Raw genomic sequence first — 26,619 nt, 5'->3', positions numbered from 1 at the left:
GCTCAATTTACTCGAAATACCTTGTATTAAAAATAGAGCCCAGCAAATGGTAGGGACGACTGAGTAATGATTAAAATCGCGTGTAAATACTGTGCATGCGAAAATGTGGTTCTAATTAGTTTTACATCGCTATGTGGGCTGTCTCTCTCCCTCTCTCTCTCGGTCTCCTTCTCTCTTTTTCTTTTCATGTCTTCTCAACAGTTTAATCCGAAATCTTATAGAGGTCCTATTTTAACACCGCTGTCTCCCACATTCAAAATTACAAAGGCCCATAATGAAACTATTATCCCCCATTAGAGTTCGAAAATTGTGGATCAGTTGCAAGATCTCAATAAACAAGGGGCCCGTTATTTTCTAACAATTTTAAAAATGCAAATAAAGCTCTCTCGGTTTTTTTTTCCCCCATTGTATAGACGCTCCGTAATAGAAAAAAATAATTGTATGTCTTTCCTGGAAAGACGGAACTCCACGTCATTTGTATTTATTATTAAGAGTCAGCTGTGATGAAATGTGATTGTAGAACTTCCTTTTTCCATTCAGAAAAAATAATCTTAGCTGCAGGAGTCCTGGATGTTTATATTCGAATTTGGATTCTCAACTTCAGCAGCGGGTTTTATTTTTTTGGTTCCTCACCAAAACTAATAGCAAATGAATAACAATAACAATAGCGTTTAAAAGAACGTGACTGCATTTTTATTTCCCCTGTAAAATTCCGCATTTGTTCACTGCCAGCATCCAAGTGGCAGGAGAGGTTGTACAGAAAGCAAGAGGTGAAATATAGCAAAAAATTAGACATTTTTCACGCGGTCACGTTGCTGATAATAACGCTGGGGATATTCGACTCCTTTATCGCTGTTTTAGATCCATTTTCACCCAAAATACCTTTTTCATACGAGCCACGAAGGCGATTTCGCTTCGTCAATTTACTTTGCAAATGACTTAGGGTTTTGGTGACTTACACCTTCGGGGGCAAAAGACCCCAAACAGGGCAGAAACAGACATTCACTTAAAAATGCTGTATGAAACCAGAATTCCCAGGAACGAAGCACTGCTGGAGCGATCATGTCCCAATAAAAATACTCTCTCTCCTCCATCCCAACATAACTGAATAAGCAGAGCTCCCATTCCGCTAGCTCCGACCCCCGGCTGCATCAGGAAGAATCCCGTCGGTTTTTAAGCGGGGGGGCATCTGCAAGCCCTGCTTCATTAGCCACGCACCACGGAGGCGGAGGCGCGGAGCCTACGCGGGAGCGGGGCAGGAATTCGCGGGTGTTGGCGATCTCTCCCGAACGGGAAGTTCAGGATCGCCTTTCCCCAGGGTTTCCTGCCGCTGTAGACCTCTCTCACGGAACCGGTGGTGGTATGAAGGCACGGAGGGGTTTTAGCACAGCGAAGAGAAAAAATTATTCAGACTTTAAAAGTAATCGTCCAAAATCAGGATGAGGCGATTCAACTGGGAATCAAAAGGCAGAGGCAAAAGACGCCATACAGGCACGCACAGACATAGGCACTGTAAATACACTCCCCGAAATGTACACAGACCCTGCAGATAGCCCGTCAGGCCTCGTGTGTAGAGGCAAACACAAGCTCTTAAATTTGACTGCAATGCAGAGCTCTGCTCCTGCCCCAGCCGGGGATGTCTGCTTTTCTAAGGATGGCTGAAATCCGCTATCCAAACTCATCCGAGCTCCTGCTGCCCAGCCCGAAGTTTCGAAAAAGTTTTTAGGTTTTACTATTATTTTTTTAAGACAAAATTAATCATGACCGCTAAAAAATAAATAGAAATAAATGAGCAACGAGTGCGTTTTCTGTCCTTTTCCCCGCCCTGCTTTCCTCCGCCAAAGGTGCCCCGTTCCGCGGCCGCGCCGGCGCTGGCTGCCGGCGGAGGGCCCGGCGGGAGCCCGCCCATTGCCCGCGGTCGCGCTGCGAACACAAAAGGCGGCGGTGGCGGCGACTGCAGCGGGCCCGGAGAGGTCGCTGTTGCCCGTTCCGCCGCCGCGGAGAGACCGCACGGCAATCGTGATCGTAACCGAGGCCTTGCGGGCCGCGGGGCAGCCGGCCGCCCCGGGCTGCCCCGGGGTAGCGGGCCCGACGGCGGAGGCACGGAGCCAGCGGAGCCCTGCGCCAGGCTCCGGCAGCCCCAGCCACCCCACCAGGGGAGCCGAGAGCCGCCGGCGGGGCTGGGCACCCCCGCCGCGAGTGGGTTCACCCGGCCGCGGGCGCTGCGCTCCGGGCCCTTGTTTTTGATGACGCCTGGAGCGGGGCAGGCAGATTTGATCTCTCCCCACCCCCTCCCCCAGGCACGCTTTCAGGTCTCTTGGTTTTTAATAAATCCAGATTGAAAAATAAAACAGCCACCCACCTCCCCCCGGCCCCCCGAGCTCGACCCACGCCGAGCGGAATGCAAAAACGCACCTGACCTTGAATGCAGCCAACGAGATATATTAAAAACCCGCAAGCAGGCAGGGACTCGCTTAGGAGCTAGCTAACCTTGAAGAACTTGTCAAGCTTCCCCCCTCGGCTGCCGTGTTTATCTGAGGAATCAAAGGAGGCTCCGCTGCAGATGGGAAACAATGGCATTGGGACTTGACGCCTACAGTTCACTTCGCGCTAAGATTTCTTCGGGCAGAAAGGACCCTCGCACCAAGCATACCTGGTGATGATATCAACTGAAGTAATTAAGGCAGTTTCGTGCTGTAGAGAGAAAGGTGGAGCCCCAACAACATGAAACTACCTAAACCACAGAGCAGTTCTCAGGCGCTAATTATTACTTTCCCCATTGCCGTGGTCCTTAACGCAAGGATCCCGCTACGAAAATAAAACCAGAAACGTGACTAAAACATCCCTCTCGCCCTCCCGCCCACCCCGCCGGCGCCCCTCCGCGCCCCCCGGCCAGCCTCGGGTGGGTTAATGAAAACAAGAGTAAAATATAATAACAACCACCCACACACGCGGGCGCGGGCAGCTTTCGCCTTTCCATGCAGATGTAATCGGGGAAAAAAGGGCCGTGCACTACAATGTTACATCACGAAAAGCTACCGGCTCCCAAGAAGCCCGGGTTCAAAGTCTGTCCCCCCCCCTCCTCCCGGCATACATAATACCCTTGCAAGGAAGCATTAGCTGTCCCTTTTCTTCCAGCCTTCCTTTTGCCTTCCCTTTGTGCAAGACTCTATTAGCTAAACATGCAGCAAGGAAGAGAGGATGCGGGGAAAAAGAAAAAAAAAAAAGGCAGCCTGTGTGAAATAAGCTCTTCCACATGCAGCCAGGTAGGGAATAGTCTTGTCTGGAGGGGCCCGCTAGCAGGGAGGCGAGGCTGGGTTCCCCCCCTCCCCATGAGCTCACCTTTACGATTTCTTCTCGGCCCTGAGATAAAGCTAGAATTTTGCCAACGTCCTCTGGAGTTAAAGATCTCTGCACACTTGTAGGTGTTCGATTAACAAAAAAAAAAAAAAAAAAAAAAAAAAAAGAAGAAATATATCTTTTCCCTACTCTCAAGAAATAGTAATTTGCTTCCTCAGTCTATGCAGTTCCTCAGTCAACTGAAACCACTCGTTCAAGACAGCAACAATCCAGATATACTAGCAAGTCATAAAACTGAACAAAAGCCGACAAACCTTAGAGCACCATCGCTATATGGCCCAGACAAATTACGACCGTCTAGGTAATATTTAAATAGATTCCTAAAGTAATTGCAGGGGGTTTAGGCAACTATTCCTGTTGTAAAAGTTCTCGAAGACATAAAGTAGAACCTGAGGATAAACAGTCACAAAAAGAGGTAAAATTAAAAGGATTCATTCCACGTTTTTTTTATTCTTCTATGAGAACATAAACATCGTCTTTTTCACGCACAGCAGCATTACAACAATATTAATTTATTCCGATTTAAGGTAAGAACTAGATATAGCTAGAACTAACATTTATAATAACGATAAAATGCATTTGCTTAAAACAGTATCGGCATTTTAATAATAATAGACATTTATTCATATCTGTATTTATAGCTTTTCCCCTTCTTTCTTTTTTTTAAACTTTTAAAATTTTTTCACCTATATGTTTGACCCTTTAATGCATGTAACTTCACAGTATAAAGGAAGGCGAACATATTCTCCCTCGCAATCTCAGACTCTGGCTCAGAAAGTCCATCTGATGTTCAGGATATATACTTTTCAGTGAAATTAGTGAGGAAAAAAGTGACTATTTTCTTCTCAAGGGGGAATTTCTGTGTGCTTGTCATGCGTTACCAATGGTAACGTTATATATAGACACAAAAGAAAATCACCAAATTCACATATTTAAGCAAAACTACATTAAGTAAATATCTACAACCAGCGAGAGGAATTCAGAGGTAAGTGTAATAATTTAGTCCATGAGTAAAACGAAATCTTTTATACCTTTAAAGAGAAGATATTTCATTTTCCTGGCCAAATTTAAAGCTGTAATATTGACTTCTATGGTAAAGTGTAAAAAAAAAAAAACAAAAAAAGAAAAAAAGAAAAGAAAATCACTCCTAACACCCGTTCCCGAGAAACTCCTTTAAAGGATGCCTGCATTTCATTATTTTAAGTCCTGCTTTTCGAAGGAAAAAAGGGGGAGGGGGAGAAACGGCAAACAGGGAAGGGGAAAGCTTCCAATATATAGAAATATGGCAACGCTTAAATTCTTCATTGTGCAGCTACATACAGTCCAAGTTACAGCACTTATATTTTAAAAGAATGTACCTTTAGCCGAGATTGTTTACTTTTCAGAGAGACAGATGGGGGAAAACATATTTTCAGGTTCTGAAATGGTATTTTTGTGTTTCAAAGCTTAGAGGAACAAATTAGCCCCGGGAAAGGCTGAAGGAAGAGGGGAGGTTCACACACGTCATTTTGTGCTTTGGCTTGACCTTAGTCAGCCCACCCTCCAAAGTAGCTCTTAAGAGGTTAAGGACATATTGAGAGCGCCTAAAATCGTTAATCCATACAGGTGCGGATGAATACAGCCTAGGAAAATGATACTGGCTCTTTAAACCATAAAGATGTGTTTATAGGTTCATCAAGAGAAATTAAAGTTGGCTGTGAGCTCCCGAATCCTATTCTCTCTGTTCATTTTCTTCAGTTTCATTCTGCGGTTCTGAAACCAGATTTTAACTTGTCTGTCTGTGAGGTGGACTGTGCGGCTGATCTCTAGGCGACGCTCACGAGTCAGGTACATATTGAATAGAAACTCCTTTTCCAGCTCGAGAGTTTGATGCTTGGTATAGGGGCATCGTTTCTTTCTGCCACTTTTTGCCGTGAGCCAGTTTGCTGCATTTTCTCCTTTTGAATTGCCTAGTTTTGAGAAAGTAAAAAATGGACGTTACCATCGGGTAGGAGGCAAAGAGCTGTGGGGGAGAGGGTGGAAGGAGCATCTGTGCGTGTGTCTGTGTCTGTGTGTGCGGTGGGCTCACTCCGCCAGCTGCAGAGAGTTGGAATGTGGGGTATCCTTGAGAGAACCGAGAGCTTCAAAACGGTTTCCCCAAAGATTTTGGGTATGTCCGGGTAAGAACTGCCACTGCTCAAAAAACCTCCGGACAGCCTCTGGCGGGGCAGCGTGCCCCAGATTGTAGTTCATCTCCGACCCTCCAAAACGAGCTCCTACCCTCTCCCTGTCGGCCCTTCCGAGCCCTCTGGTACTGGTGGCAGCTGGTGAAGGGCCTGCAGTCTTATTTCCTTCCCCCCAAGCACCTGCTTCCAAAAAAACAAAGCCTCCGGATCCGGACTTTGTGAGTGTGCTACGGAGGTGGAAAACAAGGTGAGCTGGGGAGCTGGAGCCTCCCTGCCTTCACCCCTGCCTTTCCGGAGAGTTTCGCCATGGCCTTCTCTTTTCCAACCATTTTGGGGAAGAAAAAATAGAGTCATAACAATAATAAAAAAGTTTCGAGGTGATTTCTATCAGTGGAACTGGCTGGGAAAGAGGTAACACCAATCCCTTGATGGCTCAGAGTGGTTAGTGGTTTGGGGTTGGCTCTCTAATGGTTTTTTCGCTGACCCTTTTCCCCCCCCTTTTCTTTAAATACTATTTTCCAACGGGTCGCCTGAAAGGAATAACAGGGCGTCTGAAATGCGGACGGAGAGAAGCTCCTGAAAAGTCTGCCGTCCGAAGAAGGGGAGTTATTTTTTGCCATGGGTGCCCGAAAGGGAAATATATAAGGAAATGTATAAATAACATCTCTGTTATCTAGTGTAGATGCTGAAGGATATTCGCTGTGCATTCATCAGTCTAATTTGATAGCAGCTCATAGATGGCACATTTCAGCGCGGCTGTTATTCCGAAAAAGCATTCTGGATCGTAAAATATAACTTTACCGCGTTAATAGGTTTATTTATTGGCACTGCCTATTGCTTATTTTGGATGCTTTACAAATATCTCTGTTATCTGGTAGGCACCTTCACATCACGGGGGAGAGATTGATCTTGTTTTTCTATATGTTTAAGCAGCATGCAGGCTAAAGTTGCCCATAGCAGAGGCTCTAAGGGTTTTAAACTACAGGACGGACATTAATTTTTACGGCAACCCCATGCCCGAATATTACAAAGTTCAGAAGGTCAGTCTGAGCAGCGCTTCTTGGCAGCCCCGCGGGGCAGCTGGGATCCTCCTTTCGCATCTCAATGCCGCTATGATCCTCAACGACTATTTTTTTTCTTTCTTTTTTTTTTTTTCTTTCTCTTTAATCATCACTACCACCATCACCATCATCATTCGCTTACCTACAGGCTCTTTCTCGGGAGAAGCTTTGCTGCTCTCTGACGGAGCTGGAGAGAGCTCCTCTGCGGTGGAAGATGAAGCCTGAGTCTCGTCCTCCCTCTGGGAGACGCACGCCAAGGGGCTTGGGGAGCGTTCCTCATCCTCCTTCCTCCCCGCATCCGGGACGGGAGGCAAAGATGGAGGCGTCTGGAAGCGGCCGGGGGGCTGCGGAGGGAAAGGGGCAGCCCCGGCTGGCCCCGCGCCGTAGTTCTTGGAAGTGCCATAAGCCTGGGAGAGGCGGAAGTAGCCCGGGACGGGGACCCCGCCGCCGCTGCTGGCTGGGCTGACCTCGGCATTCAGCCGCGGGAAGGGAGCGAGGTCTGTGGCGGCCGAGCTCTTGGGGCATTTCTCTGAGTCATAGAGGCAGTAGGAACTCTCCTCCTTAATGCTTGGAGCGAAGGAGCACGAGGTGGCCTGCTGGCTCTCCGGCTCTTCCATGCGACAGGACCGGGGGGGGATCTAGCCACACTTCCATCCCTGACACGTAGGAGTGCGAGCTGGGGACCATGCTTTGAGAAGTACCTTCATTGCGTTTGCTCAGAACGGGGAAAAGTCCGCAGCTTTGCAGCCCGTAGGACAGATCGGACGCCTGTGGCAGGTAGATACCACTGTTGGGATAGTAGCCGCCTCCGCCTCCGCCTCCGCCTCCTGCTCCCGCCGCTTCCCCTCTGCCCGAGCTGATCAGGGAGTCTACCAAAAAAGAGTTTGCAGCCGGGCTCTCGGAGCATGACATTGTTGTGGAATAATTTGGCGAAGGGAGCAGATAGCCCTTTCTGGCTGACATTTCTTGTGCAAAACATGCTGAATATGATGAGAGATACCCCCGCACCACGGCAGGCGCCTGCAGCCAATGGAAGCCCGGGCCTCCCCAGCAACCCCTCCCCGTCTGGTTTCGTATGCACAGAGCTGCTCTCAGGTCGACCTCTGAATTTGGAAGATAGATGTATATTAATGTGTAATATGGATTTCCATACACACAGGCGCGCGCTTCGACCACATGGACGAGCGCCTGCGTCCAGGCGGGAGCGCGCTCCCGGGAAGGGGAAGGGGGAAAGGAAAGGAGAGGGCTGTGCTGGTACTGGCTCCAAGTTTTGCTCCCCTCTTATCACACGCACCGCTATAAAATAGCCCGGCGGTCCTGATGTTTATTATACCTAGGCTGAAGCAGTGTCCAGATGAAGCTTTTACTATCGCTCCTCTCTCCCCGTGGTTGGGCTTTCCAGCAGCAATGCCTGCTCACCTCCCTGTACAGCCTATGTGTCACACGAAATTAATAAAGCCACGGCTCGCCCGGTGTTTTATGCTCAGCCTTTGCTCATTTTATTTGATTGTCTCGTTTTTTTAAGAAATAAAAGACGTGTTATTGTTTATCACGGATCATTGGAAACCGTAAAGGGGCCTGGTGCCTTCCGCGTTAAACTACCGAGGAAGGGGGCTGCTTGCAGCCTAACATCACCGCCACGACGCCAGGCTGGGCTTAATTTTCCTGGAGATAAAATGCTCGCCGCTGCGCTGAGGAATCTCTTAGGGAGCAATGCCACTCTGGGAGGATTGATTGTGCGGTTGCAGCTTCTAATGCTTTAGTTAACGCTAGATTCTTCCTGAGGTCTGATTACCATTTAAAATATAAAGCCAGACATATGTCACAGAAAGAATCCAGACTCGAGCAGTTCAAATGGATCCTCGCAGGATGCTGTGCACCGTGTTTATTGATGTGTTTATATTTGGACGATCATTTTTATGTCTCCCCTCCCTCCCGCTCCATTTGGGTCTTTTCACTTTTTGCCTCTTCAAAAGCATCGTCTCCGTTAAGCAATGTACTAAATAATAGAAATAAGAGTAGCTAGATAAATACCGAGCTACTAGACAGTCCAGCCCAGTCAATATGTAATTGTGGCGGAGGTAGCAGACAGATAGCAGACAGGCAGGGACGCAGACAGAGAGACAGATAGATTTCGTAATGAAATGCTTAATGAGGACTTGCTTTCACTTCCATCAACTCCCGCTTATGCCATTTTGAAGTCGCCTTACTGCCTGGCCCGTGGAACTAAGGGCACTTTAGTTCAAGGGAAGCCTGAGGCTGCCCAGTTCACGCTGCCCACCCCTGAGGAGCATCACTCGCTCCTCTCCACGCACACCGCCTGGAGAAGCAGCCGTCGACCGCTTTCCGCTTCCAGCTGGCCGGGCGGGTGAGAGCGGCTGCCGACCGGGCGTCATCACTGCCCGGGACGAGAGGTGCTGCCGGGGCACACGGCTGCCGTGTCCGGGAGGGCACTGGCGGCGGTTGATGGGCCGCTGCCTGCCGGGAAGGGTGGTGCCGGGGAGGGCGCGGCGCCCCGAATTCCCCGGGCCCTCTCCTCGGCCTTCAAAACCCCCAGCGAGCACCTTTTTCCCCCTCACCCCACGGATCTGTCAAGACCCACGTGGTCTTGTCCGGCAGTGTTTGCCTGCCACGGGGTAAAGTTTTTTTTTCCACAGAGTGACATTCCCTTGGAGAAATCCCTCCTTGCGGCAGGAGGGCAGTGTCCCTTGCCGCGGGGCCCTCCCCAGACTCCCTCAGCGCTCCGGGAAGCACTAGGGCAGGCAGGGGATGCTGCAACTTTGAAACACCCATAAAATCTCTGTGGAAAGGCTCCTCATTTTTTTCCAACGTGATGGGGCGAGCATCACAGTACGATTTCTTTCTGACAGGCCCGTGGGATGCGGTGGCAGGGGCAGATCTCCCACCCTATAGAAACCCTTCGAGGTTTTTTTCCTTCCCACATTTCCTCCTGTAACATTGTATTTTCCCAACCCGACTAACTTCGGATGTGTTAATGTGCGATGGCCGAAGTCTTATCAGATTCCTATGAGGGCCATATCATTACTAACAAAATTAATACCGCATAAGGAACCGGTTTATTGGCTGGTATACAGGAAGGCTATTATCAATAGGCTTAGCTTCATAAATACAGATCTAAATGAAAAGAAACGTGAGCCCCAGCGCCGCCTTCCAAATACATTTCTCTACACAAGTCAGGTATAAAAATTACTCCGGGGAAGTCCGCTCTTGCGGTATGTTTATTTTGCATTTGCCAAATTAAATAGAAACGGATTGCAAATCTAAAAGCCATACGGAACCGAGGAGAAATGCTTGAAATCCTTCCAAAGCTGTTTTTAAAATAAGCAGCTCCCTTTTAAAAATTGGATTAAAGTGAAGGAAAGTACTATAAAAAGTATGCTGCAATTCTCGTCAGCCGGAATAAAATGTCTGGAAGTGCATCGAAGAGGCTTCTCCTCCCTGTGCGATCTAACGCAAGGGAATCAGACAAAAGGCACAGAGGCCGGTGAGAATTTTAGGAGGTTTTCTTTAGCTTCCCTGTTTAGGTTTTGTAGCAGTGGGCTACCCCAGCCCCGTGTCAGGTCCTGCGGGAGCTGCCGTGGGGTGCTGTGTTGACCGCAGGAAACGGTGCCGGTTTGATGGTCAAGGCACCGACTCCGTCTAGATCATGAACTCAGCTCGGCGTTGCATTATCTCTGCTTTCTTTAATCGCTAACAAGGCCAAGGCAAATAGTAACCAGCATCATCAAACCCAGTGAAGTAAAACTAATAATGTTCACTTGATTCGTAACTATAAAAGATAATGGTCAATTCTGACTAAACTGAGCTAATTTGGCATGCGCTGAGTGTAGCTACTGCATTACCAGTGCTTAACAATGTGTCCCTTGGAACTTAACCCCTATTTAAAAGAAATTTTAAAGAATATTGTAGACGCCAGGGGACGAGAAATACTTTCTTTTTAATTCTACTTCTGTAAGTAAAGCTATCCGAGGGTCTATAAAACCGAGCAAATAAAATTCTGATAAATATCAAAGCCGGCGAGAAGGTGCTTTCGTGGAGAATCTAAATTCATGGCGTACATAGACAATACTATCAAAATAAAATTTTATTGATCTAAGAAAAATATAATAGATGCATTAATAGCGTCGTTAAGACGTTTTATTGGTTGAACTAAAATTAAAAACAAAAAGGGAATAAATAAAAACCGACAGCTCAGCCTAAGCAAACTCTGACTGGAAATCTCAAAACGTATCGTGTTAAATCGTGATTTATCTTTTTATTATTGGCCCGTATAACCCAAAAGATCAGCGCTGTTAATCCAGAGACGCATTTTGCGAGCTAATTAAAATATGCTTTTATTTGTAGACACGGGCAAGCTGCAATTTGTGAAAACGTAAACGGCCTTGCAGTCTGTGCAGGAGTGCATGCGCCGCCTATCTGAGAATACAGCCGTGGACTGCATTTTATACAGCTCCAAAAATTAATGCGATCAGACTATAGTTATTTAATATTGGAACTGTCAGTTGCCTGGAACGTGTGTGTGTGCCAGACTCCTCTTTTCTTTTTTTTTTTTTTCCCTTTTTTTCTGGATTTGCTCCAAAGAAGGCGGATTTCAGACAGGAGGTTTAGAAACTGCATCTGTGCCAAGTTAGGTGACAAATGACGGCCCCACTAATTTTATCTTTACTAGAAATTCTTTCACGCTGGTGGTGGTGCTGGGGAGGTTGGCTTGTTTTGGCGGATTATCTTGTTAAAAATTAGGCTGAGATTTAATTTTATTCCAGCCATCCAGAGGCTTGCTCTCCTAACTGTGTTTCATATTATACATGTATCGTTTTACTTATTTGGATTAGGAACATATTTTGCAAGTAATTCTGACAAGCTTCAAATTCTAGTGTGCGGCAGGACAAAATACACCCAAACCAATTCATTAGGGCTTTATTTCCTCGCCATTTTCCGGCACTGACGAAAGCAACGGGGCTTTCCATTGTTCGGAGAGCCCCAAACACCGTGCAGAAGTAACAACGGTATCGGGTTATATATGTGTGGGGAAAATATTGCACACCCAAGTCTGTCTTTTAAGTGTACCCCTTCTATTGCGAGAGATGGGCCGCACAGCTCTATTAAGCATTTGAAACTGCAGCCCTTCTCCCTTTTTGTAGCTGTTTTCCCTTTAAAGAAGATCTGGATGCATAAACAAATATTTTTTTGTTGTTGTTGTGGTATATCTTGGCTCTCAGACACACACGTTGGCCAGAAGTTTCGATTTCAGAGCATTTAATGAAAAGATTGTGAGACACCCCCCCAAAAAAAAAAAAAAAAAAAAAAGACAACAAAACACAAACCCAGTGAGCTTATGAAAAAGCCTCCCAGGGGTTTGGATGTGGTATGTGAGCTGAAGTTGAGTAAACGATTAATTAAACACAGTGTAGACACTGAGCTGGCTTCCCCTCTTCCCTCCAAAACATGCAAACCCAAATAATGTGAAATAATAAACAGTTATTGTAAGAAACAAGCTTGTTTTTTTAAAATATTATCCTATGACCGCGGCCGTCAGTAAACAATTCGTAACCAGAGGGCGCTTTAACTGCTGCTGGGGTCCCTTTGATTTATTCAGCCAAGTATTGAATGGGACAGGGAAACAACAAGGGGAAAAATAAATATTTGATCAAATATGCGGAGTTAAACTTGACTGGTGTAAAATGAAATGTTGCAAAGGGACCCTCAAATCTCCCTGCTTCTCACGTGGCTTCTCGCGTCCTGGCATTGCTGAGGGGAAGTCAAAAGGGATCAACATCCCTGAGCTTTTAATGGAGCGTCTTTGATGAAATCGATAGGTTCCGATAATCATCTGAAAACTGCTCTCTGTCGACTGAGCATGTGCTTTTAACTACACTTGCAACAGTTTCCTGGAAGCACAGTTAAAAAAATACTGGAGGCAAATGGCATTATATACATAGAAGAGAAAGGACAAAATAATACTTCTCATTTTTCCGGACAGATATTTAAAACTCTGTCCTAAGAGACACGTGTATTAAAATATGTAGCCAAGCCAGTATCTCCTCCATATAATACCACCTTCCCTCCCGCCCTTCTCAAATGGAGACATAAGAAAAACATGTGAAAATTTTATGGGCATGAAAAGTAACCTGGAGTTAGGGATACTCGTAGAGAGGATAGAGTTTCAAAGCTACAATCCAGAGCAGCCCTGAGCACACGGGAATGAGTGACTATTGTTTGTTTACAGCACATGTGCAAGAAAGAAAGAAAGAGAAAGAGAGAAAGAGAGAAAGAAAGAGAGAGAGAAAGAAAGAGAGAAAGAAGAGAAAGAGAAAGAAAGAGAGAAAGAGAGAAAGAAAAGAGAGAAAGAAAAGAGAGAAAGAAAGAAGAAAGAGAGAAAGAAAGAGAAAGAAAGAGAGAAAGAGAGAGAGAAAGAAAGAAAGAAAGAAAGAAAGAGAGAAAGAAAGAGAGAAAGAGAAAGAGAGAGAGAAGAGAAGAGAGAGAAAGAAGAGAAAGAGGAAGAGAGAAGAGAGAGAGAAAGAGAGAGAGAAAAGAGAGAAAGAGAGAGAGAGAGAGAAGAAAGAAAGAAAGAAAGAAAGAAAGAAAGAAAGAAAGAAAAAGAAAGAAAGAAAGAAAGATAGAAAATCGAAATCTAAATCTGACTTAATATGCAACCACATGAACAGTTTTTAGCATAAGTATGTCAAAAGTTCTTTACCACAATCTGTGTCCAGCTGCAAGGAAGCAGACTACCCTTTAAAGTTACCAAACGACCCTAACTAAACTACAGTTCAAGACTAATAAGATCGTCAGAATTGTCTGTCATTTGCAGACTGTGTTGCCATAGATCTATTTGATTGAAGACACCTACTGTTCCACACATAAATGTCAAGTTTCATAATATTTCCAATGCTACATTTTTTTTACTTTTTTTTTTTTAATAAGTGGAAGAAAGCTACAAGTTATTCTGAAAAAATATTTCCAGATAACGTGGATTTTCCACGCGGCTGACCAAAACGAAGAGAAAATAAAAGGTCAACTGCAACTTAGAAAGTCCCTTCTATATTATTTCACACCCAAATCACCAACTTTTTGCATCCCTTCCCCTCCTTACAGTTCTTTTCCGCGGTGCTCAGCAGTCGGGGCAAGGGCCACCCCAGATCACAGGGTACCATTCCAGTCCCTGCACACTCCTCGCCGTTGTCCATGCCGGTAGACGTATAAAACACTTACCTTCACGCATTTCCTAACCCCAGAGGCTTTAACTCCACCGAGAAGCCCCAGCGTCTCCCCCCTCCCCCGGCATCCCGAGCGGCTTTTTGTACAGCGGAGCCCGGTAAGTGCAATAATTACCCGTGTGGCTCCAGGGATGCAAAGTGAACAAAGGCCAAGATTTTCCTTTTTTTTTTTTTTTTTCCTTTTGCAGAGCTGCTCCCTTGCCCTGGGCGGCTTTGACATTGATCTGAAGATCGCCATCTTGTGGCAAAGCAGCCCCTAAACCGCGACCGACGTCCGTCCGTCCGTCCGCCCGCCCGCCGGGGCCCCGCGGCAGGACGGCGGGAGGGCCGGCGGACAGACAGACGGCGGCGGCGGTGGCGGCGGAGAGCAATGGTCGCTCACCTCCCGGTGTAAAAACCTCTGGAAGAGCCTCCACTGCCTTTATAGCGATGCATTTGGTACAGGCGAGTGGACAAGTCACGGACAGTTTTTATGGCCGCAATGTCACAGCAACACAGAGGATGCGATTTTATTGGGCTAGGAAATCCAAACCCCGACCACAGAAACTCCATGTTTTTACTGTCTCTTGGATTGGCTCTGAATACCAGTTAATTTTTAACCAGGAAAGGAAGCTTTCAGGCTTAACTTTCATTGCCATTCAGCTCTCCATCCGTACCTCTATCCCTCTCTCACCGTCTGTCGGTCCATCTGCCTGTCTCCTTTTAACTGGCTTTCCCCCTTGCATACTAGACAAACAAACAAACAAACAAAGTCCCCTCTTTTCCCCCTCATTTTTCAAGATTTCCTTTGGGTAAACGTTGTCTGGCTGGGTGGCAGTGGTCAACAAAGGCCCAAGTCAGTAAGTCCTTCACCTCAAGGTTATGGGTGATGTCCAAGCAATACAGAAGTTCAAAGCCAGTAAACAATGCAAAACCAGAATGCATTTTCTTCTCCTGATTAGGGTTAGGGTCAACATTAAAGATTCAAACACTCTTCTCAAAACACATTCCTATCTCAGCTATTGTTTGGAGTTTGGGGTTTTCTCCCCCCAGCCCCCTCCAACTTTCTCCCTCCTGCCCTCCTCCCCCCGCTGTCCACCTCAGTCCACCCCCTCCCTGCGTTGGAGATCAAGGACAATTTCAAACAGTCCATTTCCACCACACTGCCATGCGGATTTTTTCCTGAAAGACAACAGTTTTCTTAAGGCTCCTAAATTCTGGCCACATCCATCAAACGGCTTGAACCTTCCCTTTGGTGCCAGCTTATAAAATGTGTCCCAAACGCTACTGACAAACATTTCTCCTGGACACACGTTGGCGGGGAGCAAACAGCAATGGCACATCCAACCCTCGAGCATAGGACCTTGCCCCGCCGATATTGGCAGGATAAGAAGGCCTAACATGTAGCGAGCTATGAACACACTTAATTTTCCTTTTCCTGTGACCCGCTGAAACTGTGCCCAAACAAGCCCAGGTCCACTTGTTAACTCCAGAGTAGAAGATTTAACGACGAAGTTCACAAAAGAAGAGTAATTCGCCCCAAATGACCGAACAAGGTCATGAGGAATTTCGGGTCCCAGAGTTACATTGGATAAAAGAACATGCAGTAACGTAACACCAGAGTAAAAATATAAAGTTTCCATTTTTTTTTTTTATTTTCCTTGTGCGCTGTTCCACTGTATACATGCAACCAAATACTTTCGCATATTAAAAGAAAACTGTATATACATATAGATGATACATACTGAAAACAGTGACGTCATATAAAGATATTGCATTTTGTGAATTGTGACAAAGAAATTACATCCATTTGGTAAAATTTATTAATCAAAAACATTCTTATCACCACTTTGTTGCACATGTAAAGAAATCCCACACCCTTTAGCCCCAAAGGAACAATTAAAAAAAAACCAAAATAAACCACCAACAAAAAAAATCAATCAGGGGAAAAAAAAAGGCATTCGAACAAAATAGGTCATGGGTTCTTTTTCTTCTTATTATTTACAAGTCTTGTAAAACACCGTTCCTGTATGAAATATACATTCAGATATTCTCAACAGCAAATTACCTCAACGATAGAACACCGTATCCTTTGTAAACTGATATAGAATTTTAAATATTTTCCTTTTTTTTCTCTTTTTTTTTTTTTAATTGCATTTTTTCACGCTTTGGTTCCTGCAGGGAAATATATATATTTATAGATATTTAAAATAAGTCCAAACAACTCTCCATTCTTTGCATATGTCGACTGAGCGACAAAGTAGCGCTCGTGACATTTAAAGTAGACAACAACAAAATTACCATATTTACATTGTTTGGCTTCTGTTTAAACTCCTCACTAGTCACCTTTAAACGAACATGCAATAGAGTTATTTTAATGATCCAATGTTAGTGCATTGCACAACTCCAAGTTTCAATTAAGTGTTGTGTGGTATTTGCTAAACTGTCGTTCTCCACAGGTATTTCCTGAAGAAAGTTTGTGAGCCAGAAGCCAGAAGGTTAGTTTCCTTTATGGAGTTGTTTCTGTTAAAATGATGAAATTCACACTTTTTTGCCGATTTATTTTTAGTATTTGTGTATGATTTGTCTCCAAAAAGATGGCAACGCATAGTCTGTTGTCATAAATAAAACAAGAGCTAATTAAATTTTTCTAATTTTATTTTTAGTGATTGTTTCTTTACGACATATGGCGAATTTATACCTGATCTTTTAAAGTAAATAATTAAGTCTTTCATTTAGGTCTTTTTTCCCTCGCCCCCATACCTTCCCACACCCCCAAAGGAAACTTTATTATAACCATCACTACATCCATATTACAGCTATTCGCGGTTGGCCCCGGGAAAGTGTAGACATGACATCCCCCCTTCCTTTAATTCTCTGTGTGTGTGTGCATGTGTGTGTGTGTGTGTCTCCGTCCTTCAATTCTTATTTCAAACCCATGAGCAATGGAACACTGCCTCTAACCCAGATATTTTTCTAAGGAAGAGCAAAAGATTATTTCACAGACTTTATATTCTGCAGTGGTCCTGGTTGGGTGAGCCCGACCTGGCAATCTCCAGACAGCTGTTCCACAGCAGCACAGGGGCGAGAAAGGGCCGAGGGTGGGCGAGTCCGGGGATAGAGGAGGACCGTCCCCGCCTGTGCCTGCCGAAAGCGGTGGCAGGGTGAGCCGCAGTGCCTGGAAAGGTAAGAGGTATGAATTTTGCACTCAGAGGTGACGTGCACGTTTAGAAATGGATCCCATGTGTGTCAAAATCAAATCGATTCCAGTTGATATGTAAATATATATATATAAAATTATCATCGCAGTTCCAGAGTAGGTTTACATGTGTGTAAAACCTTAGATTCTTCTAGTCCCGTCAGATACACACCTCCTTCCTCCACGTAACCCCGTGGCTTGACCTTGTCAAGGGCGAAATCTGAATTTAATCTCATCTTGAAAAACGCTATGAGTTTTAAAGTAGCGGATTAGCTGAGTAATATTGTAATCGGTCCCTGTTAATTTTTTTTTCTTTCATTCTTCTGTTCTGAAACCATATTTTGACTTGACGGTCGGTCAGATTGAGCATTCGGGAGAGCTGGAGGCGTTTCTCTTTGTTTATGTAGACACTGAAGAAGAATTCCCTTTCTAACTCTCTAATCTGGTATTTGGTGTAAGGGCATCTCTTTTTACGCGTACGTTGTCCACCTGTGGAGCGAAAAAATGCAGAAACATTTGAGACCCGGCGGTGGCCGGCGGCGGGGGCTGAAATGGAATGGGGGGACTCTCCGGCAAAGCACGTTAACATGCAAAAGACGCGTTTTGCCCGCTCCGAGGTCGGCGTTGGTAGGTCCGGGGCTTGGCGCCAGCCCTCTGCCTTGGCGGGTGCGTGCAGCCGGGCCCGGGACCCGCCGGCACACCCCGGCTCCTGCAGCGCCGCGGCCCCGGGCAGCGTGCAGGGCGAAACCCCCGCCGAGACGCGGGGATCCGTCCTCGCTTCCTCCGCGGGGAGGGCAGCTGGAGGAAAGAGTGGTGGCGGGGGGTTCTTGCGGATTTCACGAGCCGGAGGAAAGCCTTTGTAGGCTGCTCCGCCGGGCGCCCCCACGCACGCGGAGCTGCCCAGGGAGCAGCCATCACCTGGCTGCCTGCAGCGGGCAGCGCTGCAGCGGGCGGGGGGGCCCGCGCCCAGCCCTCCCCGAGCCCGTACCCGCTTGGATCTCGCCCTCGTTCCCTGGCCTAATCCCGTCTCTACGTCCCGAGCAGAGGAAAAGCCCCTAAGCCCAAGGCTGAGGCGTCTCCTTCTCCCCCTAGCCGGCTATTTTCAAGCACGCTCTCCACCGCATCGAGGTATTCTCCTCTCGATTAGCCATTACGGTTTTAAAGTTCATTAAGCAGAATATAAAAGGTTTCAAGGTTCAGGAGCTCTTTACGTTAAACGTAGTTGCTATCCCTTTAAAAACTTCCTTTTCTGGTACAGTTCATTGTCGAGGTATTTTTTCCCCCGGCCGTATACTAGCTTTGCCTTTTAAAAAGCCCACATAAAAAAATCAGACTTTGACAGATTGAATAACAATTGTAAGTAACAAACTGTTGGACAGAAGGCAACACGTAATTGCCACAGTGCCTTAGTAAAATGGCTTCCTTTAGACAAAAAGGCCAGCTTTAGGTTAATTTGCTTCTTTTAATATATTGCTACAGTTCAGGCGGCTACTTTATCTGTTAAACGCTATTCTAGTGCAATCGTTAAAACGGCGAAGGCTTTGAATTCAGCTCCTAACAAGACTTCTGGTGCAACACATGGCTTTTATAAAATCACTGGATTACATTGATATCAAAGGAGTCAGGATCTCCTTTTTTTGCCGAATTTACAGGCACAGAACTAACGTTATTATATTTTCAAGAGCTGACCACGGAACTCTTTTTTTATTATTATTTTTCTTTAAAAAGCAGAAAAAAGAAAAAAGGAGCAAAAAAAAGAAAAAAATTTTTTTAGGCATCCATTGCCCGGTGGGTATTTCACGGCCAATTTCAGCACTAAACACGTGATCTCGCCTTTTATAACAAAGTTTTGTTGGGGGAAATCTAAAGGCCCTTCATAAACCTTATATGCTTATAAAACAGCATATAAAAATTTAACAGCGGCGGTGCGCTAGGTTTCAAGCTGCCTTTCCTAAAAGCGCTCCGGCGCTGCCTTTATACGTACTGGAACTGCCGGATTTCTCCTCATTGTTGCCGGAAGATGACTCGGGGCTGCTGCTGCTCTCCGGCCGCCTCCTTCTCTCCTTCTCCGCCGCCGTCGCCGCCGCCCTGCTGCAGCCGCCCTCCGAACTTGAAGTTGCCGCCGCCGCCGCCCCGGCGGCCGCGGGCGCCTTCTCGCCACTCTTGTCTACCGGGTAGTCCGCCGAGGCCAGGTTTTCCGCCGTGCCATAAGCCGTCTCGAAAAATTGGTCGAAAGCCTGGGGCAGGACCCCGTTCCTGCCCACCGTGCTATAGAAATTGGAGGAGACGTTGGTGCTGGGGTGGTAGACGTTAGCTGTGTTTTTGCCGAACATCTCGCCCATGCTAGCAGTGTTGGTGGCAGGCAGGCAGTCTCTGTGCATGATCTCCTCTGCGGAGTAGCAGTGGGGCAGATTGTTCCTGGGGTGCCATTTACTGGAGGGATCAATGGCATATTCCCTGAAGGTAACTTCTCTCACAGGTTGGACCTGGGGTAGGTTGGAGGAGTAGGAGTATGTCATAGGGCGAGAAGACGGGGTTTGGGGCAAAAAAGAAGGGAGGCTGGAAAAATCAGGACCCGAGACGTAGTAAGTACAACTTGGCAAATACATGTTAGAGGAACAAGGAACACGCTCATCAAAATCCATCATTAGGGCTACCTCGGCTTCTCCGCATTAGCTGAGCTTAACATGATTCTCTAACGCAGCTGCCCCTTTGAAGCGGATCCGTGAAGTAAGAGATGGGGAGACGTAGGCTGACGTGGAGAGCTCTCCCGGCGGCGGCAGGGAGGTGCGGTCACGTGGCCCGACGTTGACATTGACGAGCGGCGGGCCCGGGCCCCGCTCCCTTTGTGGCCGTCGCGGGGGAAAGCAACAGCTCGTCGCCAGCGCCCAGGGGCGAGCCGAGCGCAGGTTGGCCGGGGGGGAGCCCTGGGGGACACACAGCCGCCCTGCCACTGCCCCAGACTTAGCCGCCCGGTCCCTGGCACCCTCTGGCTCTGGAGCAGAGAGGCTTATCAATTCCCCTCAGGGTTAGGTGAGACCTTTCTGTTTGTTTGTGGGCTTGCTGGGGCGTTCGGCGGCTCGCTGGCAGGCTACGAGAAGGAGGGCACCGTAGAGATGGACGCACGCTTTCTTCTGGAAAGCTGCTTCCGAGGAGGAAACGCTCCTGAAGAAAACGTCCTTTTTTTTTTCCTTTTTTTTTCTTTTTTTTTTTTTTTTCGGTTTGGTTTGGTTTGGGCTTTCCCTCCTCCCCCCTAAAAGAGAAAAAAGCCCTCACCATTAAGGGTTTTTTCTGGAAACCTTACTAGGAAGAATGTGCCAGGGTCAAGTCTTTACTGATTTTCATGGTGAATAGATTACATGCTTGCATTCATGTTCACTTCCGAAGCGCTTAGTGTCTTCCTTCCCTTACTTACATATTAACCTCAAATACCCCGCGCGGCTTCAGCCAAGCTTTACTGGAGGTAGTTAACAATGTCGGGTTCCCAGGACGCAGGTTTCCCTTCCTTACCCCCTCCAAATCGTCCCTTGCCTCATTCGCAACGCCAGAAAGCCAGCAAGCCCTTTAAAGTGCAGACCACGGAGCTAAAGACCGTTTGCTGATCTCTCCGCCTTAACACTGCGGCTAAATGCTTGGAAAATCAGTGGATATTTGGCTACCCCGGCTTGACAAATACTCCGAGTTTAATTGCCAGAAGCCTAGTTAAAATTACTTGACATACTGTTAACCCGTAGGAACAAACTCGCCGTACCGAGATACTTTCCTTTTAGCTTTGTGTCGTCGCTGAAGGCTGAGACCCAGGGAGACCTATTTTAAAAACCTGGTTAAACTTTTACTATTGTTGCATGAAAGGGATGATATAGAAAGCGGATTGTACAGGGCAGAGAATAAAAAGTGCTTTTCTGCCAATAAAAATGCACACCCCACCGAATGAGCAGAGCCAAAGAAAACAGAGAAATACGCCAAAGAATACAGCACCTTTTGAGGCACGGACATCCCTAAGTTCTCGGAAAAGTATTTTTTTGCTATTCTGATGCTCGATTTCAGAAAAGAAATATTTGAATTCCGGCTGGATTTCATCAAAATAGAAAAGCAGAATGGCAAAAGGCTAATTGTGAAGTCGGTACTCTGAGGAAATCAGACGTAGTTCAAGATCCGTGCCCCCGTGGACTTGGGAGGGTAGTGAAAGGGAAACGAAAATGTTAGGGAAATAATATTTGGATTTTCCCCCCTCTTCCTCTGCAGTGCTGTGGAAGTATTTATACATCCGGAGAAAGTTCTCTAGTAAATTCTGGAGATCTTCGGTATTTAAATGTCAACATCGATTTGTTTATTTATTGCTTAGCTTATCGTAACCGACCCAATAACAAATCTAATCATGTTGTGCAGAGAGAAAATATTCTCATTATGTATTTCCCCTACATTATAGTTAACTGTTGCGTTTGAATTCAAGCTGTAAATTCAATATTATCAAGTAATTACTTTGTAGTGGAGTAAACTAATTTATTAGCATTAATGTTTATATGCCTTTTTCTTATTTTACAAGGGTTACCGTTCACAAATCAAATGCTCTGGACGTATCCCTGTAATGAACTCTTTATTTTGGTTTGCTGCAAGAACTTCTTATGCTTACCGCACGTCTGTGAGCTGAACTTGAAATTAATGAATTAATCTTCCAGCTTGACATATTTGCTAGAAAGTGGATGGAAAGAGATTGCATGTCGTCAAAATTGCTAGCAGAAGACTGCAATGTCGTTTAGGGATTGTAAAAAGGTTGGGGGGCTTTCCTTCTCTCTCCCTCTCTTTTCTTTTCTTTTCTTTCTTTTCTTTTCTTTTCTTTTCTTTTCTTTCTTTTCTTTTTTTCTTTTCTTTTCTTTTCTTTTTTTTTCTTTTTTTCTTTTTTTTCTTTTTTTTTTTTTTAACTTGAGGTGGGGAGGGGTGTACAAGAGCTCTGGTTGGCTTTTTCCTTAACGCTGTAATTTTGCTCACATTTACTTTCCTCCTAGGTGTTTTACGGGGGGTGGTCGTGGTGGTGGTGGTGGGTGGAGTGGGCTGGGGGGTCGGAAGCCCTCTTTTGGTGTCCGAACATTGGTTATTTTCCCTGTATACCCGCACCGTTCAGTTCCGTCGATGAAAAACCTCTCCCCACACCCTGCACACACGCAGACACTCCTCCCTTCGAACAAAAAGGAATGTATAAGGATTTCAGTGACTTTGAGATAACAAAGGCGCCACCATTGCCGAGCCTCGCCCCGCCTCTGTGTGATGGCAAACAAATTCTTGCACTTGTATTAGGGCTTTTAAGGCTATAATTGAACACGGCGCGTCTAGGGGAACCGAAAACAGTTCTAGACTGACCTGCGGTTTTATAGCACTTTGGCAGTCAACTTCAGCTTGTGTCAGAGCAGACATGACAGAGCTGCCCAACACTTAATCGCGGGACGCCACCTCCTCGGACTCACTGCAGCCGCCCTCTTGCATTTCAATAAATTTCAAACCTTGGGGCTAGAAATGGGGAGCAGAGCTGGCACAGGTTTGTATGGGGCTCTTTGCCGCTCCTCTCTGCAGCCGGGGCTGCGGCGCCGTGCGAGGCTCCGCCGTGCCAGAGGTCGGGGCTGCCTCTGCGAAACAAAGGGAAATTAAGGCAAGAAGGGCGAGAAGGCAACTGGAAATAGGAGTGTGTGTGCGTGGGTGTGCGTGTGTCTGGGCATATATGTGCTTGCACAGCATGCACACGTGCAGCCCCGATGCCTGCTTTTGAATCGCTCGAGCTCTCTCCCCCACCTCTCCCAACCAAGCAGCCTATTTCTTCAAGCGGGTTTGTAACGCAGGGGGACCCCAAAATGCCTCCGGGTGCCGCCTGCACAACAAGGGGGAAGGTTGATGCGGAAAACCGAGGGGGGCACAGTTCGTCTGGGAGCGAGTAGACACCCAAGGCACAGGCTGTTCTCTGCTTTATTTGCTGTTAAGTGAAACAAGAGATAATGTACGCTTAAAGTCCCGGAATGTGTGGGTAATTGCAGGCAGCCTGCTGTTAAGTTGCTGTGTTCAGCACAATTATCAATGTTGATTATTTGGTCTAATGTTGAATTGCTCTTTTAATACAGTAATTGGGACTTCCGCGTTGAGGAATGGGGAAAACCGAGCCTTCCCCTCGCTAACCTCACTGAGAACAACATAAACAAAGGCAGGCATTTCGTTTGGAGAAGCAAAATGCATTCGTTACGCCTTCCCATGTATTTCGACCGGATTAGAGAGGGTAAAACCGCTCTGAATTTGGAACCTCTGCTGCAAGACGGTTTTGCAAAGGAGAAGCGTGGCCAAGAGGTGGGGAGACTGCTACCCATAGCTAAGCTAAACAAAGGGAGGAGAAAAAGTTACATCTCTTCTTTGGAGGAATATAAACAGAACTAGGACGCCTCGATAGTCTAGCTCTTACATATACAGATGGCGTGCAAAGGAAAGTGTTTAACTCACTACTGCTTCTTCAAAAGGTCAAGTTCTATTGTATCTAAATCGTCTTTTTGTACCGGGCTTTGCTTGAAAAATATTTGAAGCCAACCATTTACCTTGCCAGCAGGGTGGGTGCCTCTAATTAACAGGAGAAACGTGTGCTAGAAGGAATTTGCGTCAAGAGGAGCTAATTAAAATATTACAGGATTGCTGGCTTCAATCTCTGCTGCTTCTCTCTCATAGGGAGGGTGGCGGGTATTAGGACTCGAGCAGGAGAAAACATCTAAGGAATTAGGACAGTGTTTTGTAAAATTGAGGGTTGATTACAGTCTACAAAGGCTTATTAGAAAAACGCAGCACTAGGGAATTTGAAATGTTGCTGCCAACGAAAAGCGCACCGTCTTCCCACCTTTACCAGTGCAAATAGGGGCACAAGGCGATAATTCGTCGCAAAATTTGCCAGGAATGCAGCTTTAGAAAAGCCTGCTTATTATTTGGATTTTAAATACCTCGGGCTCAGAAATTCTCAAAAGGCGTTTCTTTTCTATTTGCCGTTTTGTCTGCTATGGAAAGAAACTATACATACACTTATTTTTATTTATTTATTTTTTGAAACTAAATATGTTTCCATAAGATTGAAATAGAATGAGGTGCTACAATAGCTATCTAAAAACTTTAAATAATAGATGATTTTAATTATATATATATTTGTTTATGTGTATATAACGGTGAGATGGAAGCCCCGTACTGTGACAACGGACAGCTACTTATTGTCCAAAACGTGAAACGGTGTGGTTGTGATTTTGCTAGGAAATTTGAGAATACATTTAAATAGAACGAGAAAATGTAAACAGGATTTAAGTCAATGTAATTCTGACTTTTTTTTTTTTTTTAACCACATTACATTATTTTAGAGGCTTGAACACCTCAAAAGGCTGCACTCGTCTGCGCTAGAATACGTTAGATTATTTTTTAATATCACTAGCAAAATCCTTTCCTTTCCTCCGTCACCCTCTGTGCCCTTTTCAGTTGCTGAAATTAAGAAGGTGGTTGGTTTTTTCCTTTCAAGCCTCCCGTCTAGTTTGAATATCAGGATTAAACGGCTACGGACCTACAGATGTATACCCGTTGTTGGCGACCAATCATGATATTTTGCATCCCTTTGCGCTGATGAACATCCGAGGGCTCTCTGACTCTAGTAGCTGCAAGAAGCCGAAATATTGCGGGCTTTTTTTCAGGAGAGGAAGCTACTTCCAGATAGATAACTTCATGTTTTCGGCAGCTATTCTCTTGGTCTCTAGCAGACAAACGATTTGTTGTTCTGACAGCCTCCCGGCGCCTTCCCAACGCGCGGGGAGTCTCTCACGATGTTGTGTCTCCTCACCCCCCTGTTCCCCAGCCCTGAGCTCCCAGGTCCCGGGGCGCTGAACCCCTCTAAATTGTTTATATTTACTGCTCGGAGCCTGCCCCTGAAAGACAATGCTGGCAATAAGACGGACGTTAAGAAGATCTTTTCTCAGACCAACTAGTATACCAAAAATTGATTGACTGACGATACTTCTATAAATGTCTCTTTTTCTCCCCTTGAACACCCTCGGAGGCTTTCCTGGCACATGAAAACATACACACAGTCGCTCATTTTTTTTCCCCCGTCTATCCAGATACAGGTGCAAGAGGCTTCTAGCAAACTTAGTCTGCGGGAGAGGGGTGTCTAGAGCCAGCGGAGGGCTCTAAACTGCAAAAATTTCCTTCGTTATAATGCACCAGTACAGAAAAGCAGGCACTTTCCACCGACTCCCACCCAGACCCACAAAGCACCGTGTGGTTAGCACCGTTTGTAGTAAGTAGGTACCAATCCCCTTTCGTGTCAGCGTATTTTATGAAGAATTAAGCACAGCGATTTAGGGGAACATCCCCAGTGGTCCCTTGAAAGCGAGGTGCTAGTAATCGACAGTTATCCCGGCGGACGGCCATATCCCAGGCGATGTTCCCATGCAAAGTTCACCCGCAACCGGGAGTGCCGCTTTACTCTATACATTGAAAAAAAAAAAAAAAAAAAAAAAAAAAAAAGTCCGCCAAAACGTTCCCATGTCGACTTACATTTGAAAGTATTGCTAGAATCGATGCCTTGAACTTGACCTTAGATTTGTTAATCAAGGAAATATATTCAGTGAGAAGAAGAAGAAAAACAATCCTATCATGTTGCCTCTGGCAAACGAGCATTTTCTGCCTACCAATTCGGGATATAAACAACACACGAGAGTTGTGAGATATATAATGTGCCCTCTAGATTAAGCCCAGAACACTACAGAAAGTGAAATGCCTCAACGCCGAGACCAGCCTGTCATAGTCAGACTGTTTCCGAGATGCTGAGAGCCACACTATGCCACAGAAATTCACGTCAAGGTAATTGACTGGGATTCTAAGCTAAATTGAATTTTATAGGATATAAGGTTCTCTCTAATGCACATTAAATTTTAACAATGATTTATAAAGGTATTCCGATTTTTTATTTAATTATTTTGCCCAACTCGCCAAGAAACACATCAGATTTTACTGTACCACTGCTAACTTTATAGGAGAGCCTTATTCACATATCGTGAACTAAAGACGTTTCTTCATCAATGGTTGTTTTAGGGGGCGGGTACAGGAAGTATCGCTATACCGAGACTGTCAAATCAACGACTTCAAAGCTCCAACTTCATATTTTGATGGACTCTCAGAATTGTATTATAATTAAGGTACCTGTACTTGTGTAACATTTACAGGAAGCCATTTGTACAACACGCGTTTAAAGTACGTGCTGCACTTTAGGATGCAATCATATGCCCATGTACAGCTCAGCCAGCTGGTAAGGATCGTTTCTTGTCTCTTCTCTCATATGTAAAGCAAAGATACCCATTAAAAGAGCTCTTCCTCTAAGCCTAATATGGCTGCTCTTGCCTATGCCGGGGTGGAAGCCCGCTCACTGTCCCGTTTGTTTCCCTTTCCCGACTTTTCAACAAATGCTGATACTAATATCACATCTTCCAGAAATCGAGATGCATAAGCATGACAGATCCACACCGCAGAACCCGGGGGAATTTGGGTAAAACATCCCGAATGGGACCAGGCAATGTGGGGGGGGTTACTCGTTCTTTCTCTTTCGGTTTTATTTGCCCATC

General features: G+C 45.9%; 2 protein-coding genes across 2 annotated transcripts; both read right to left on the bottom strand.

Moving 5' to 3' along the window:
• Positions 1-3,790: 3,790 nt before the first annotated feature.
• HOXA10 (homeobox A10) lies at positions 3,791-7,974 on the bottom strand. The gene is given in 3 exon segments (XM_032109135.1): positions 3,791-5,309; positions 6,729-7,221; positions 7,223-7,974. Coding segments are annotated over 3 exon segments (1,095 nt in total). The 5' UTR covers positions 7,550-7,974; the 3' UTR covers positions 3,791-5,034.
• A 7,460-nt stretch (positions 7,975-15,434) lies between these two features.
• Positions 15,435-19,650, bottom strand: HOXA11 (homeobox A11). The gene is made up of 2 exons (XM_032109126.1): positions 18,987-19,650; positions 15,435-17,491 (listed from the first exon to the last, which is right to left on the bottom strand). The coding sequence occupies exons 1-2, from the start codon at positions 19,648-19,650 to the stop codon at positions 17,259-17,261; spliced, it is 897 nt and encodes a 298-aa protein (XP_031965017.1). The 3' UTR covers positions 15,435-17,258.
• Positions 19,651-26,619: the final 6,969 nt, after the last annotated feature.

The sequence above is a fragment of the Corvus moneduloides genome, chromosome 1 (genome assembly GCF_009650955.1).
Source record: "Corvus moneduloides isolate bCorMon1 chromosome 1, bCorMon1.pri, whole genome shotgun sequence".
NCBI lineage: Eukaryota > Metazoa > Chordata > Aves > Passeriformes > Corvidae > Corvus > Corvus moneduloides.
The sequence above is the reverse complement of the archived record's forward strand: the minus strand, read 5'-3'. Positions and strand labels throughout refer to the sequence as shown.

What these genes read in the sequence shown, in the direction of transcription:
- HOXA11 (XM_032109126.1), bottom strand. Translation starts at nt 19,650, where the DNA reads ATGATGGATTTTGATGAGCGTGTTCCTTGTTCCTCTAACATGTATTTG. An exon ending in GGAGAAATCCGGCAGTTCCA is followed by an intron (nt 17,492 to 18,986) that starts GTACGTATAAAG and finishes TTCGCTCCACAG; the next exon opens with GTGGACAACGTACGCGTAAA.